Here is a 14535-nt window from a genome sequence, read left to right as displayed (position 1 = left end):
TTATCCTCTGTCCAAGCTGACCATATCCTTGTCCTCTGTCCAAGCTGAACATATCCTTGTCCTCTGTCCAAGCTGACCATATCCTTGTCCTCTGTCCAAGCTGAACATATCCTTGTCCTCTGTCCAAGCTGACCATATCCTTGCCCTCTGTCCCAGCTGACCATATCCTTGTCCTCTGTCCAAGTTGACCATATCCTTGTCCTCTGTCCAAGCTGACCCTCACCTTATCCTCTGTCCAAGCTGACCATATCCTTGTCCTCTGTCCAAGCTGAACATATCCTTGTCCTCTGTCCAAACTGACCTTATCCTTATCCTCTGTCCAAGCTGACCATCTCCAACCTGTCCTAGCTGACATTTCTCTCTGCTTCCAGCATCAAGAAGGAGATCCTGCCAGTGGTCCAGTCTCTGTGTCAGGATGTGGACTACGAAGTGCGTGGGTGTATGTGTCAGCAGTTGGACCCTGTGGCCAGGGGCCTGGGGTAGGTACCATCACTCAGGGACTCGGGTCAGTACTGTCACTCAGGGGCTCGGGTAGGTATTGTCACTCAGGGGCTCAGGTAGGTACTCTCACTCAGGGGCTCGGGTAGGTACCATCACTCAGGGGCTCGGGTAGGTACCATCACTCAGGGGCTCAGGTAGGTACTCTCACTCAGGGGCTCAGGTAGGTACTCTCACTCAGGGGCTCGGGTAGGTACTGTCACTCAGGGGCTCGGGTAGGTATTGTCACTCAGGGGCTCCGGTAGGTACTCTCACTCAGGGGCTCGGGTAGGTACCATCACTCAGGGGCTCGGGTAGGTACCATCACTCAGGGGCTCGGGTAGGTACCATCACTCAGGGGCTCAGGTAGGTACTCTCACTCAGGGGCCTCAGGTAGGTACTCTCACTCAGGGGCTCGGGTAGGTACCATCACTCAGGGGCTCGGGTAGGTACCATCACTCAGGGGCTCGGGTAGGTACCATCACTCAGGGGCTCAGGTAGGTACTCTCACTCAGGGGCTCGGGTAGGTACTCTCACTCAGGGGCTCGGGTAGGTACTCTCACTCAGGGGCTCGGGTAGGTACCATCACTCAGGGGCTCAGGTAGGTACCATCACTCAGGGGCTCAGGTAGGTACCATCACTCGGGCTCGGGTAGGTACCATCACTCAGGGGCTCGGGTAGGTACCATCACTCAGGGGCTCGGGTAGGTACCATCACTCAGGGGCTCGGGTAGGTACCATTACTCAGGGGCTCAGGTAGGTACTGTCACTCAGGGGCTCGGGTAGGTACTCTCACTCAGGGGCTCGGGTAGGTACCATCACTCAGGGGCTCGGGTAGGTACCATCACTCAGGGGCTCGGGTAGGTACCATCACTCAGGGGCTCGGGTAGGTACTCTCACTCAGGGACTCCGGTCAGTACTGTCACTCAGGGGCTCGGGTAGGTAATGTCACTCAGGGTTCAGGTAGGTACTCTCACTCAGGGCCTCGGGTAGGTACCATCACTCAGGGGCTCAGGTCAGTACTCTCACTCAGGGGCTCAGGTAGGTACCATCACTCAGGGGTATTGTCACTCAGGGGCTCGGGTTGGTGTTGTTGAGGTGTTGCAGGATCGGTTACTATTGAGCTTGGGTAGGTACTGTCACTCAGGGGCTCGGGTAGGTACTGTCACTCAGGGGCTCGGGTAGGTACTCTGACTCAGGGGCTCGGGTAGGTACTGTTGAGGGGTTGGAGGATCGGTTACTATTGAGCTTGGGTAGGTACTACTTATTGCTGCAAATAGATATATATTTACCGATGGGGTGTTAAGCTTTATTCACTCTATCACTGGGTATCTACATGCCTTTGCACAGTGGCACATGTATTGTCAGTATTGCCAGGGACCATGTATATGTACCATCTCTATATGCGTGTCCTCCATGCTCCGATTCACTCATTTCAGCCTTGAAGCCACCAAAAGTGCAATACTCCCAGAGCTGGTGGAGTTGACCAATGACGAGGAGAGCTATGTCCGCATCACAGGACTGGAGACGGTCGTCAGTATACTCAGCCTGTTAGACGATGGTACGTACGTACAACAACAAGGGGACTGTACTCTAGACATGGGCAGATGTAAAGCTGGAAATGTCACATTTAATTAAATTTTACCTCTCAATAAACTGTTCAGTTGATAATGGCTCATTCTTCATCATGTGCCTCTTTCTCTTCATTTAGTCAAGTTTTATGTGTGAGAACTTGTCATTGCTGCAGATCTGTGATTATTTTTTAAATATTATATCCATTATGTCGAACAGATACCTGTATCACAACAATCATTCCACTGGTGACGAAGTTCTGCCAACAGTCTATGCTGGCCGAAGACTCCACACTTCCTGTGGTTGCTAGGCAACTCGGTCGACTCTGCCATGGCTTGTCAGGTATGCTTCTGTAACTGCTTGAGTAATTTGTTTAAGGAAAAGAAACACAGAACTTATTTTTGTTTATGAAGGCTGGCTGAGAAGTTCTGATCCTTGATGGATATCTGGACTCGATTATTTACAGACCGCCATCATATAGCTGAAATATTGCTGATTGCGGCATTAAACAACAAACCAACCAATCATTATCATGAAGTAGTCACTTTGCTGCCTGCAAACATATGCTGTGTGGTTGTGTATTTGGTTCAGCCTGTATGCATGGAAAGCATTGTACTTAATACAACAAACTGTTAAAGCTGTATACATCAGAACAGAACTTTTCAGCCACCCCCTGTAAGGGGTGCAAATAATTGTTAAAGTTAACCAGGAATCACAGGTTGTAAAATGAGAGTGAAATGAGGGTGGACTCTATTATGACTGCACTGATGGATAGGAGATATGCAAAACTACTCCAGACTTGGTCCAGCCTCCACTGCTCTTCCGGGGAGAGGAAGGTCCGGGGTTCGATCCCCGGCCGCGTCATACCAAAAGATGTTAAAAGATGGTACTTGTTGATACCCTGTCTGGTGCTCGGCATGAAGGGGCTAAAACAAGGACTGGTCGGCTCGGAGTCAGTATACTGTGTCTGAGTGGGGTATTCATGTTAAACTGTGGTATGGTATTATCAGTCAGCTTGCACTATAATTCGGCATCAGTCCGGACTAATACAAGCAGCCACACAAACACACACACACTTACATGCAAGTCGCCATATAAGTGCAATAACCTTGGACGTGACCTTAAACCCAATTTCACCTCACTTCACCCTGTCCATGTGACGTGTATGTAGCCTGTACCCTGACACCTTCATCACTTTAAGTTCTCCTCCCAAGTTAAGCTGGCATGTCGTGACATGACTTGAATAGTGTACAAAGCGGTGTTAAACCCAACTGACACACAGCATGATGTGTAGACACTCAGTATTGTGTTGTAGTCAAATGTTGATATTCTGTGTTACATCTTGGTGTTGTAGTCAAATGTTGATATTCTGTGTTACATCTTGGTGTTGTAGTCAAATGTTGTATTCTGTGTTACATCTTGGTGTTGTAGTCAAATGTTGATATTCTGTGTTACATCTTGGTGTTGTAGTCAAATGTTGATATTCTGTGTTACATCTTGGTGTTGTAGTCAAATGTTGATATTCTGTGTTACATCTTGGTGTTGTAGTCAAATGTTGTATTCTGTGTTACATCTTGGTGTTGTAGTCAAATGTTGATATTCTGTGTTACATCTTGGTGTTGTAGTCAAATGTTGATATTCTGTGTTACATCTTGGTGTTGTAGTCAAATGTTGATATTCTGTGTTACATCTTGGTGTTGTAGTCAAATGTTGATATTCTGTGTTACATCTTGGTGTTGTAGTCAAATGTTGTATTCTGTGTTACATCTTGGTGTTGTAGTCAAATGTTGATATTCTGTGTTACATCTTGGTGTTGTAGTCAAATGTTGATATTCTGTGTTACATCTTGGTGTTGTAGTCAAATGTTGATATTCTGTGTTACATCTTGGTGTTGTAGTCAACCTATCGGAGGATCAGAAGCACTGGTTTGTGGACTACTTCAGGAAGATGTGTCGGGTCGGGCTGTCAGAGAAAAACAAGGGTTCCAAGGACTCGGACAAGGAATCGCCCTCCAAGGTGGGAACAAATATCATACACTAGATACAAATACCTGACCAAGGAAACAGTAACTTATGTTGTTCCTTGTGTCAATCCTACAGTAGTTTCAAGTAGTTTTGGTTTTGGTCATATCAGGATGATTTTTTTGGTCTTCCACAAAAGCAGCAAGTTTGTTGAACAAGTATATGTACTCTAACACTGAAAATACACAATATGATTGGACTCTATTGCTCCTAATCTCCAAGACTTGTGTGTTGCAGCAAATGGCCATCCCTGACCTGTTTGCGGAAGAGGATCAGTTTTTGGAGTGCAGGAGGAACTGTGCCTACAACTTCCCCGTGAGTACAGGACGTCATCGTCTGGTGCCTCCTTAGTGGTAGCTGGCCACTAGTCCTGATTCTATGGAAGGTTATGCCATGTCCTTACACACAGAATTTTAAGTTACTTCACTGACATGTAAGCAACTGAAGGGCCTTTGTGTGCAAGAACAACATTATGCCATGTCTAGATGGGGTAGCCTAGAGGCAGTGCTCATAATGCTGAAAATCTAGGTTGAATTCCTTACATATGTGAGTCAGCTGGGTTTAGCTTGCATGGAACAGTATTCCATTTATGTCATGGTATGTTAGTTTTGTGTGTGAGGAAAGCCCGAAGTGATGCAGGTCTCAGACGTTTACCACTTCGGTGAAACCTAGGGGCATGGGTATGGTGCTGACAAACCTAGAAACATAATCGGGGCGAACTGGGATTTGAACCCATGATAGCCTTTGTGCATGCCCAAGGGAAGCAACTCTGCACAACGAATTGTAGTGCCTTAAACATTTTCATCTGTAAGGTTTACACATAATGTGCCAGCAATGATATTGCTGGAATATTGAAAAAACATTTTCACTCACTCCCTTTCTGAAAATGTTTTTATCAATATTCAAGCAACCCATGCTTGCCATAAAAGGCGACTGTGCTTGTAATAAGAGGCGACTAACGGGATCGGGTGGTCAGACTCGCTGACTTGGTTGATGCATGTCATCATATCCCAATTGTGTGTATCCATGCTTATAGCTGGAATATTTCTGAGTGTGGTGTTAAACAACAAACAAACAAACACTCTGTGGACCTTCCTGTGGACCTCCAGGCCTGATGATATTTTTGCTACAGCTCTGACAGTATTGAACCATGGAAGTTGTTAATAAATTCAAATGATAAAGTTTAGTGAACATACATTGAAACATATTGTCATGTTTACTTCAGGCAATGGTGTTGTTTGTTGGGACACGTTCTTTCAAGACGGAGCTGTTCTCCACCTTCAGTGGTCTGTGCAAGGATCCTCACATCCTGGTGAGGCGGACCATGGCCAGTGGATTCCATGAGGTAGGATTATAGAGATTACTACACCATAGATACCATTTACCTAGAAAACCATACTAACAAGCCAAGTTATCTAGATATGTTATGAAGCAAGCTGTAACATATATGGTATGTAGGAGGCATGAGTGCAGCAATCTGTTTCTTACACACCTGAAAATTGATGCATCTGTTTCTTACACCCCCTCAAATTGATGCATATTTTATCTTTTCTCATGATCCAACAGACTTCTCACACCTAGTCTGACCCTCTACAAAAGTTTCTGCCACATATGATGCAAACTACATTAGATCGAAGAACATATATTAACACTCTAAAACCATAAGGTTTGGACACCGAAGCAGGAGTAACTTATCAATGAAATACAATCAGGAAAGTAGTCTGTCATATTTTGACCTTAGGTCATCACCATGGAGTTGCCAATCACGGACATGGAATTCGATCTCACATATGTTTGCACATGAAATTCATCACTCAGATCTCTTGCAGTTAAGATGACATGACCATGCTAACTTACGTGGTATTAATTTACAATTGTGTTGTTTGTGTTTCAGGTATCCAAACAACTCGGGAGTGCTGTGCATCTAATTCAAGGGGACCTCATGAACCTACTCAAAGATGATTCTATCGAGGTCAGTTGCTATGAAGTTGTAGCCTTGAATGACGGGTCTTGATATCAATGAAGACATGTTTCAGAAACATGCAGTGATTTAATTGAATTAATTAAAGTTATGATGATAATAATCATAATCATAAATATAATAATAATGATAATAATAGGCTATTTATATTGCACATATTTCCACACCCCTCAGGGGCATGCTCAAAGTGCTGTTATTACCCCGGTCTCTGGATCAGTGTACACTCAAGAATTATTCTCAGCCCCCTGGGGAGTATACAACCCAAGCTGCCTTGAAGTTACTCAAGAACATGTTTGACAAGGGATGTCGAGTCCACAATAACACTATAGAAGGAGTCCTCCGTCTGTCTGTCTACAGGTTCTGCAGGGGATGATCACTCGTCTGCCGGAGACTCTAGAAGTGCTGGCTAAAGGCGGCAGCGGAACTATCACTGAGGCCAAGGTACGTTTCTTTATACAGTAAAAACAACCTTGTATATACTCTTTACGAAGAAGAATTGTTGAAGCATTCTCTTACAAAAGATAATTTTAATCAATAATGACTCTGATTGTAGCACTTATTTTTCATGATCTTGAACTTTGTTCCTTAAGTATTGTATCTGCACCCTTAGTTCATGAATTCTTTTCACAATGTCTCTGTGCTGTTTATCCTGTGTCCTCTTGATCCTCATTCCTCAAGATGTGCTCTATCTGTGTTCTTACAACAAACATGGCATGCAGTGGACCTGTTTTATCCTCCAGTCCCCCTCTGTATCAACCAGTATCTATAGTGTATACTCCAGTGTCCCCAGTATCAATCCAGTATACCCCAGTATACTCCAGGACCCCTCTGTATCAACCAGTATCCATCGTGTATACTCCAGTATCTCCAGTATCCCCAGTATCCATCCGGTATACTCCAGTACCCCCCTGAATACCCAGTATATCTAGAGTCATGTCCATGTCAGGGCATGACATATCAACTATAGAAAGGCTTAAAAGAAATAGAAGAATTGGTTCTTAGGCATTGACTTTTGACAAAAGTCCTCCCTACATAAACAAGTATACACACTCCTATTGCCGCTATTGCAATAACATGAGATGCACAGTAAAGCAGTTCGCATATGAAGGGACGTAACTGCGTGCCATATGGGATCATGTTGTGTTTAGGTATTTGGATTTTTTATATTCAAAAAAAAAAATGGAAATAAAAACATAACTTTCTGAGGATGCAGGCAGTGCCTGAGAACCACGACTATTATTTCTTCTTGTCTAATAGGAAAGAATCTGGTGTTATTTGGAGTAGTATATATGCTGCTTTACACCCCACTACAGATGCACAGTCTGTCCGAGGTGGTTCCCGCTCTCCTGGTAGCAGACAGTGTCATCTTCACGTCCAACAACTGGCGAGCCCAGGAGGAGCTGATGTTCAGTCTGGCCTGTCTGCCCAAGTGCTGCTCCAGTGATGCAATCAGCAATAAAGTCATTCCAGTCCTCTTCCAGAAACTCTTCACAGCGGTGAGTGCTCTCTCCCTGCTTGTAGCTGAACGATAGGTGCCACTGAAAGTGGGCATGTTGACAAGAGCATCATGTGCAGCTGTTCAAAGACACACAACCTATTTTTATTTCACTGTGTAATATGGAACATCCTTTTGGGAGTTTATTAAGGAAAGTCTATTGTTTGGTTCCAGAGAGCAATTCCTGTGCGACATGCAGCTGCACGGACGTTGCTGGTGTTGCTGCGATACCTGAAAAGACAGGACCAGAGAGAGGAGCTTATTGCTCACATAATTGAAGGTCAGTGAGATATGGTGAGGTGACACCAAATGGGTTTTAACCTCCCTTTCAAGATTATTGCACTTATGTAGCGTGTGTGAGGTCCAGATTTATGCAGTTTTATAGTGCTCACTGAAATACCATGCTGTAGTTTGGCATGGATAGTATTGGATACCATACTCAGAAACAATATACTTACTCCGAGCCAACCAGTCCTTGTTCATCCACTTTTTAGCTGAACCTGAGATCAGCAACTTTGACATGAAGATAAATAACTTTGATGTTTTTAAACTTGTTTGTGTTACAAATAGTCTTCTTTCAGTTATTTATGATCACTGTATGTGAAATGTGAAGATTTGTTGATCCAAATAATTAGAAAATCTCTTTCCAGATTTCTGTCGTGGGAGAAGCTGTCATCATCGAAGTCTGTTCATTGACATTTGCCGCTTTGTGATGGAACTGTATTCAAAAGCATTTTTCAAGGAGCATTTCTTTGAAAATGTATTGGAACTAACGTCTGATCCTGTGGCAAACATCCGGTTGCGCCTGTGTACTGTGTTACCGTTGCTCAAGCAGCTGATCAAACTACCCTACGATCGCAACTTGCTGCAGCAGCTGGAGGCCAGTGTCAGGAGGATTCTCATCAATGAGAAGGACAGAGATGTTATCTCAGCCATTAAACAGGTGGGCAAGGTCCAGCAGCCATGAAGGATAGGGTCCAGCAGTCATGAAGGGTAGGGTCCAGCAGTCACGAAGGGTAGGGTCCAGCAGTCATGAAGGGTAGGATCCAGCAACCATGAAGGGTAGGATCCAGCAACCATGAAGGGTAGGGTCCAGCAGCCATGAAGGATAGGGTCCAGCAGTCATGAAGGGTAGGGTCCAGCAGTCATGAAGGGTAGGATCCAGCAACCATGAAGGGTAGGATCCAGCAACCATGAAGGGTAGGATCCAGCAACCATGAAGGGTAGTGTCCAGCAATCATGAAGGGTAGGGTCCATCAGTCATGAAGGATAGGGTCCAGCAGCCATGAAGGGTAGAGTCCAGCAGCCCTGAGTGGTAGTGTCCAGCAGCCATGAAACATAGGATCCAGCAGCCATAAAGGGTAGGGTCCAGCAGCCTTGAGTGGTAAGGTCCATCAGCCATGAAGGATAGGGTCCAGCAGCCATGAAGGGTAGGGTCCAGCAACCTTGAAGGGTAGGGTCCATCAGTTATGAAGGATAGGGTCCAACAGCCATGAAGGGTAGGTCCAGCAGCCATGAAGGGCAGGGCCCAGCAACCATGAAGGGTAGGGTCCAGCAGCCATGAAGGGCAGGGCCCAGCAACCTTGAAGGGTAGGGTCCATCAGTCATGAAGGATAGGGTCCAGCAGCCATGAAGGGTAGGGTCCAGTAGCCATGAAGGGCAGGGCCCAGCAGCCATGAAGGGTAGGGTCCAGCAGCCATGAAGGGCAGGGTTCAGCAGCCATGAAGGGCAGGGTTCAGCAGCCATGAAGAGTAGGGTCCAGCAGCCATGAAGGGCATGGCCCAGCAACCATGAAGGGTAGGGTCCAGCAGCCCCGAGTAGTAGGGTGCAGCAGTCATGAAGGATAGGGTCCAGCAGCCATGAAGGGAAGGGTCCAACAGCCATGAAGGATAGGGTTCAGCAACCAGTTAAGTAGATAGACAAACAAGAATCAAAGATGCAAGTGATTTCTTGCTGGATTCTTTTTCCAACACCTGCTATGTTGGTACCTGTGTTTAAATAGTCTAGTAATGGATGGTGTCATTGATGTTGTTTCAGGCAGTGGAGGAGCTGGACCGGATCCATGTTCAGATGGAGTCATTGGTAGGTGACACCTTACTTTACGTTATGGATAGAACAACCAGTGGCAGTATAACAGAGTTACACATCTAGGTACTATAACAGTTCCATGTAGAGAAATAATGAAACAGCATGACTCATTGCGGTGATATGATAGTGTTACATAAAGAAATGATGGTATATATTTTGAAACATGAACAACATCACAGTGATACACATAGAGATGGTGAAAGCAGTGATAACACAGAGGTGATTTGAAATTGTCACATCTCTCTTTCAGTTGTCTCGGAGGAAAAACTTTGAAGATGACATTGAAGACCAGCTGAAGGAGGACCATGAGAAGTTGCTGCTGGAGCAGGTGAGTTGGAGGGGGAGGGATCAGTGTTCACGGGGGTAGGGGGTTGGGGGTGGGGGTCACTGTTCACAGGGGGGCATCACTGTTCACAGGGAGGGATCACTGTTCACAGGGGGGTCACCGTTTTACAGGGAGGGATGACTGTTAGCAAGGAGGGATCACTGTTCACAGGTGGGTCACTGTTCATAAGGGGGTCACTGTTCATAAGGGGGTCACTGTTCACAGGGGAGGGGCAATCAGGTGACATATGCCATGGGATGTGAGCTTTGTGTCATCTGTGGGGATTTCGGCAGCAGAATAGTTTCCGAAGTTTGGCCAAAACTGATTGTGTGTCATATTACCCAGATGGTGTCTCCTGCTTGAAGAAGATTGCTGGGCCTTGCTGTGCTGTAGTTAATATTACTTACTGTGACATGCAACATTCACACAGTCTTTTTCATTCACACTTTATAGGAAGAAAAAGAACGCAAGGAGGAAGAGGCCAAAGCAGCCAAGGGAGATAAGCGCAATGCTGCCAAACAAAAAGATAATGGTTCGAGTAAAATACCTGGTCCCAAGGGTAAAGGTGAGTATGCATGGCGGGTGATGCTTGGCATACTACTGTATCTCTGCTTACTGTGACAAAATGTCCTGCCTAGCTATTCCCGATTTCTGCATCACATGTGGTGAGCATGTGGTCGCCGTCATGTGCATCGAGGACGCATGTTCCTTCTATCTATTCAGTAGAGATGATGAAAAGCCTTGCATGAGTTTAAGTTCAGACAATAGGATCTTTTTTTCTGGAGACTTTTCATTGTGTCTCAGCATTACAGTGTTGTTGATTGTTTCCTTTGCCTTCATGTAGCATCCATATCATTGCTGAGATCTAAGGATAGGTTCAATCCAGATGCCGTCACTCATGGTATTCAGTGTGCGAAATACCCACCTGCCCGCTAGCACGTTTCTAGCAATATTTCAATTGGGCTATAGATTCTGAGATGTCCCTCCCTTGTGATTGTTTTATGCACACCTCTTAGTTGATCAAAATAAAAAAGTTCTACCTTTTCTGTACATCAATACGACCATCAAAAATCAAATTAATATCTGTAACAAAACGAGGTTGCAAGATCGGAGTTGCCCCTTTCATAAATTTTGACTCGTGATTTTCAATTTTGGTTCACTTTATTTATACCTTCGCAGAATCGCATTTCTGGAAAAATCAACTTTCTCATATTTAAACTAGTGAAATTTGAACTGAAAAACTGGCTGGAAACTTTCAAGGCCAGCTTGCCCTCCTGGCCAGGTATATTGTGAGACTATTTCACCACTGATGGTATTGGCTACATCTCTGCTCTAACCGAACATTTGTTTTGCACGTGACCCAGGTGGTAAAACAGCAAAAGATGTCAAAGAAATCAAACGATCACCAAGTACCTCATCTTCTTCCAATACTTCCACGAATGCTTCTAAAGGTGAGCTAGGTCCATGTCTGTATCTCGGTAGTCCATGTAGGACCCTCCTCCCCCTCACAGCCTCACCCCTGCCTCCCCACCCACAACTGATGAAGGAAGGTTTGATGGGCTAGCAGCCATCTTAGTTTTGATGTAATTAGAGTAACCGGATATTCTCTGATTGTAAAACAGTAGACTATTTAAGTCTGTGTGATTATTCAGAATAACTAGGATTGACACTTTAGGCCAAATTTAGATCTCTTGACTCATCAAAGTCATCTACAAAACCTGGTTTTAAATAGATTTTTTATTGTGTTCCCCATCAGGCCTTTCTGTAAATGTCCTGTAATAGTTCCTTCACTAGTTCCTTCACTAGTGCTGTCTTCACCTCTTACACCTCTAGGGTCAGTCTCTCACTCCATAGTTCAACAGAAGTTCTACCTCTCTCTATGTGCTGAATTAATGAAGGATTAAAGAGAATCTCTAATTCACCCAAATCACTACCTCGTCTCCTTCAATATCAATCCAATCCAATGCCAAGCCTCATTTAGCCAAACCCCACCCTGCCACCCTCATTCCAGATGGAAACCCCCATTCTACCCCATTCTGAACGCAAATATCACCCTGCCACCACAATTCTGAGCCCAAAATCGACACTGCCACCCTCATTCAGGACCCAAAGCCCACACTTCCTCCAACATTCCAGACCCAAACACCTCCCAGCCACCCTCATTCTGGACCTGAAGCCTTCCTCACCCATTCAAGACCCATACCCCAACCTGCTATCTGATTCTGTACCCAATCCCCACGCTTCCATCAATGTCAGACCCGTGAAGATCCGAAGTAGAATAGGTCTTCAGCAACCAATGCTTGCCGTAAAAGGCGACTAAAGGCATTGGATGGTCAGGCTCGCTGACTTGGTTGATGCATGTCATCGATCCCAATTGTGTGGATCGATGCTCATGACATCAGTCACTGGATTGTCTGGTACAGACTCGATTATTTACAGACTGCCATCATATAGCTGGAATATTGCTGAGTGCGGTGTAAAACAACAAACCAACCAACCAACCATCAATGTCACATATCTCCAGTCCAAACCCCACCCTGTTACTGCCTGTATACCATCACCCCACCCCCTTCCCTGTCCCCACTCCCCAACCCTGACCCCTCTCACTAATAACCAATCACAAACCACCCCAACAATGTTAACATACCCATGTACATCCACTCACAAGGACTCCCTCATCTCGGCTGTCACTAACTCATGTCTGTCACCCTGTTGATAACTGTGATAACAACATGGATTCTCCTGTCTCAGTAATTCCCAGACAGCATGCGGGACATTCACAGTAACTTTGCAGTGGATACTTTAACTCGCTGACTTGTTCAAGGAAATTACAACAGTTAAGGACTGGTCATGTATTATGGGGAAGGTGGGTTGGTTCAGATCAAGGGGTTGTGAAAAAATGAAATGCCAAAGACATGACATGGTTAGAAACTAACAGTTTTTGTCCACTAGTCCCTATAATGATAACATATAGCAAAACCCTTAAATGGGCCAATTTCTACTAGTCCTTTGGATACCTTTACTATTGGGCAGTTTGGTAAGGACTTTAGGACTACTGCCAATTTCTAACGCTGCATGAAGGGGGGGGGGGGGGGGGGTCAGTAAAGTACAGTATGATAGAGTCCGAGACCAATCCCACTGATAATAAATGACCAGTCCTGAACTGGTTTGCAGTGACACATAAAAAAATTCTTTATCACAGTCAATCCATCATATCTACTATCTCCAGTATGACAACATGTAGTTACGAGAAAGTGAAAGTTGGATGTGTGTTATTTCTGTCCTACAGTGCCAGGTACGGGCTTCCTATACCCGCCCCATTTGCATTCAGAAGGTAACTGCGCTCCCCGTGTGCGCCATCTTGCCTCTCTCTCCCTCCCTGTAGATCTCTGCAGACAGTAGTAGACCAGTGCCAGGCACTGGAGGTTGTCAGCTATCTGTCTCTGTCTGTTAGTCCTACTCTGCATGGCGCCAGCAGTACAGCATCATGCACTGCTTCAGATTGGCCTGTCAGAATTAACCTGCATTTTAAAATCGCCTTTCCCTGTTTGTATAAACTCTGTTATACACAGGATACAGTAAGTTACGAAATAATGCATACTACTCAAAAGAAGTTAAAGAACACCCAACTTTTTCAGAATCTTCTTGTCAGGAAATGACAAGTTCCAAAGTTGTGGTCCAATTGCAATACTTCACATGGCTTTATACTGCTTAGATACACTGTTGCAATAAAGAGACGCTTGAGGTGACATCGTTAAGGTAGACACATCTGAGTGTCAGGTGATGTTGGTGGGTGGCCAGGTAATATGTGTCATTGTGATGATAGGGATATACTGGCCATTGGAACTCAGACACTACATATGTACTTACTAATGTGTAGTAAGGGACCAGTTTCAAAGTTCAATGTACTTTAAAAGACGTAGTATTAGTATTAAGTACTCTCTCTCCCCTCCCACAAAAAAAAAATGAAATAAAAATTAATCATTACAAAAATATAAAAAACCTGACCTAATCCTGAAAATGATGAAATCCTTGAAATTCTCAAAAATACACAGCCACAGCAAAACCCCAACTACCTCATGGAATGACCAGGTCTATTTAATGACAACAGCATATGCCTGGCAAATCTTATTGCATTACAGTTTACATTACCAGTGGTGCTAAGAGCTTGTGGGATGAGTTAACTGCCTTTTCTCTCAACTCGCCATGATACCGATATCAATCTTGTGGTAATAGTAGGAGAGGTTTTGTTTAGTTAAGTTACTATGTAAAACATTGAGAAATCAGGTAAGTTTGATTTTGTGAGATGGAAAGTTTGCAGGGCCATTAAGCCAGTATCCACACATGCTATGCACACACACATACACACGCACGCATGCACACACACTATGCACACACACACAAGAACACACGCACACACACTCACACTATGCACACACACACACACCCATTCTTAAAGATTTCTATCCGTCTTCAAACTTTTCAAACTGGTCCCCAATCATAACAAAATTGAGAAAGTATTTATCAGGTGCCTGCTACAGAGTATTCACCTGATAACCAGTATCTGAATTTTGCCA

The 14535-nt window shown here is 44.7% G+C and overlaps 1 protein-coding gene across 1 annotated transcript in view; it reads left to right on the top strand.

Annotated features, from left to right (window-relative positions):
- Positions 1–14535, top strand: part of LOC139444172 (serine/threonine-protein phosphatase 4 regulatory subunit 4-like) — a 79013-nt gene that overhangs the window by 53833 nt on the left and 10645 nt on the right. The window contains exons 6-20 of the mRNA XM_071225069.1: positions 372–479; positions 1916–2037; positions 2268–2390; positions 3946–4064; positions 4307–4384; positions 5295–5414; positions 5964–6041; positions 6408–6491; positions 7364–7546; positions 7720–7825; positions 8196–8488; positions 9583–9627; positions 9884–9961; positions 10412–10523; positions 11323–11409. Of these exons, the coding sequence (XP_071081170.1) occupies positions 372–479; positions 1916–2037; positions 2268–2390; positions 3946–4064; positions 4307–4384; positions 5295–5414; positions 5964–6041; positions 6408–6491; positions 7364–7546; positions 7720–7825; positions 8196–8488; positions 9583–9627; positions 9884–9961; positions 10412–10523; positions 11323–11409 (1736 nt within the window). The remainder of the gene's footprint in view (positions 1–371; positions 480–1915; positions 2038–2267; positions 2391–3945; positions 4065–4306; positions 4385–5294; positions 5415–5963; positions 6042–6407; positions 6492–7363; positions 7547–7719; positions 7826–8195; positions 8489–9582; positions 9628–9883; positions 9962–10411; positions 10524–11322; positions 11410–14535) is intronic.

This window comes from Haliotis cracherodii, unplaced genomic scaffold (genome assembly GCF_022045235.1).
Source record: "Haliotis cracherodii isolate W230 unplaced genomic scaffold, xgHalCrac1.p SCAF_5, whole genome shotgun sequence".
Lineage (NCBI taxonomy): Eukaryota > Metazoa > Mollusca > Gastropoda > Lepetellida > Haliotidae > Haliotis > Haliotis cracherodii.
This window is presented reverse-complemented; position numbering and strand designations above follow the sequence as displayed.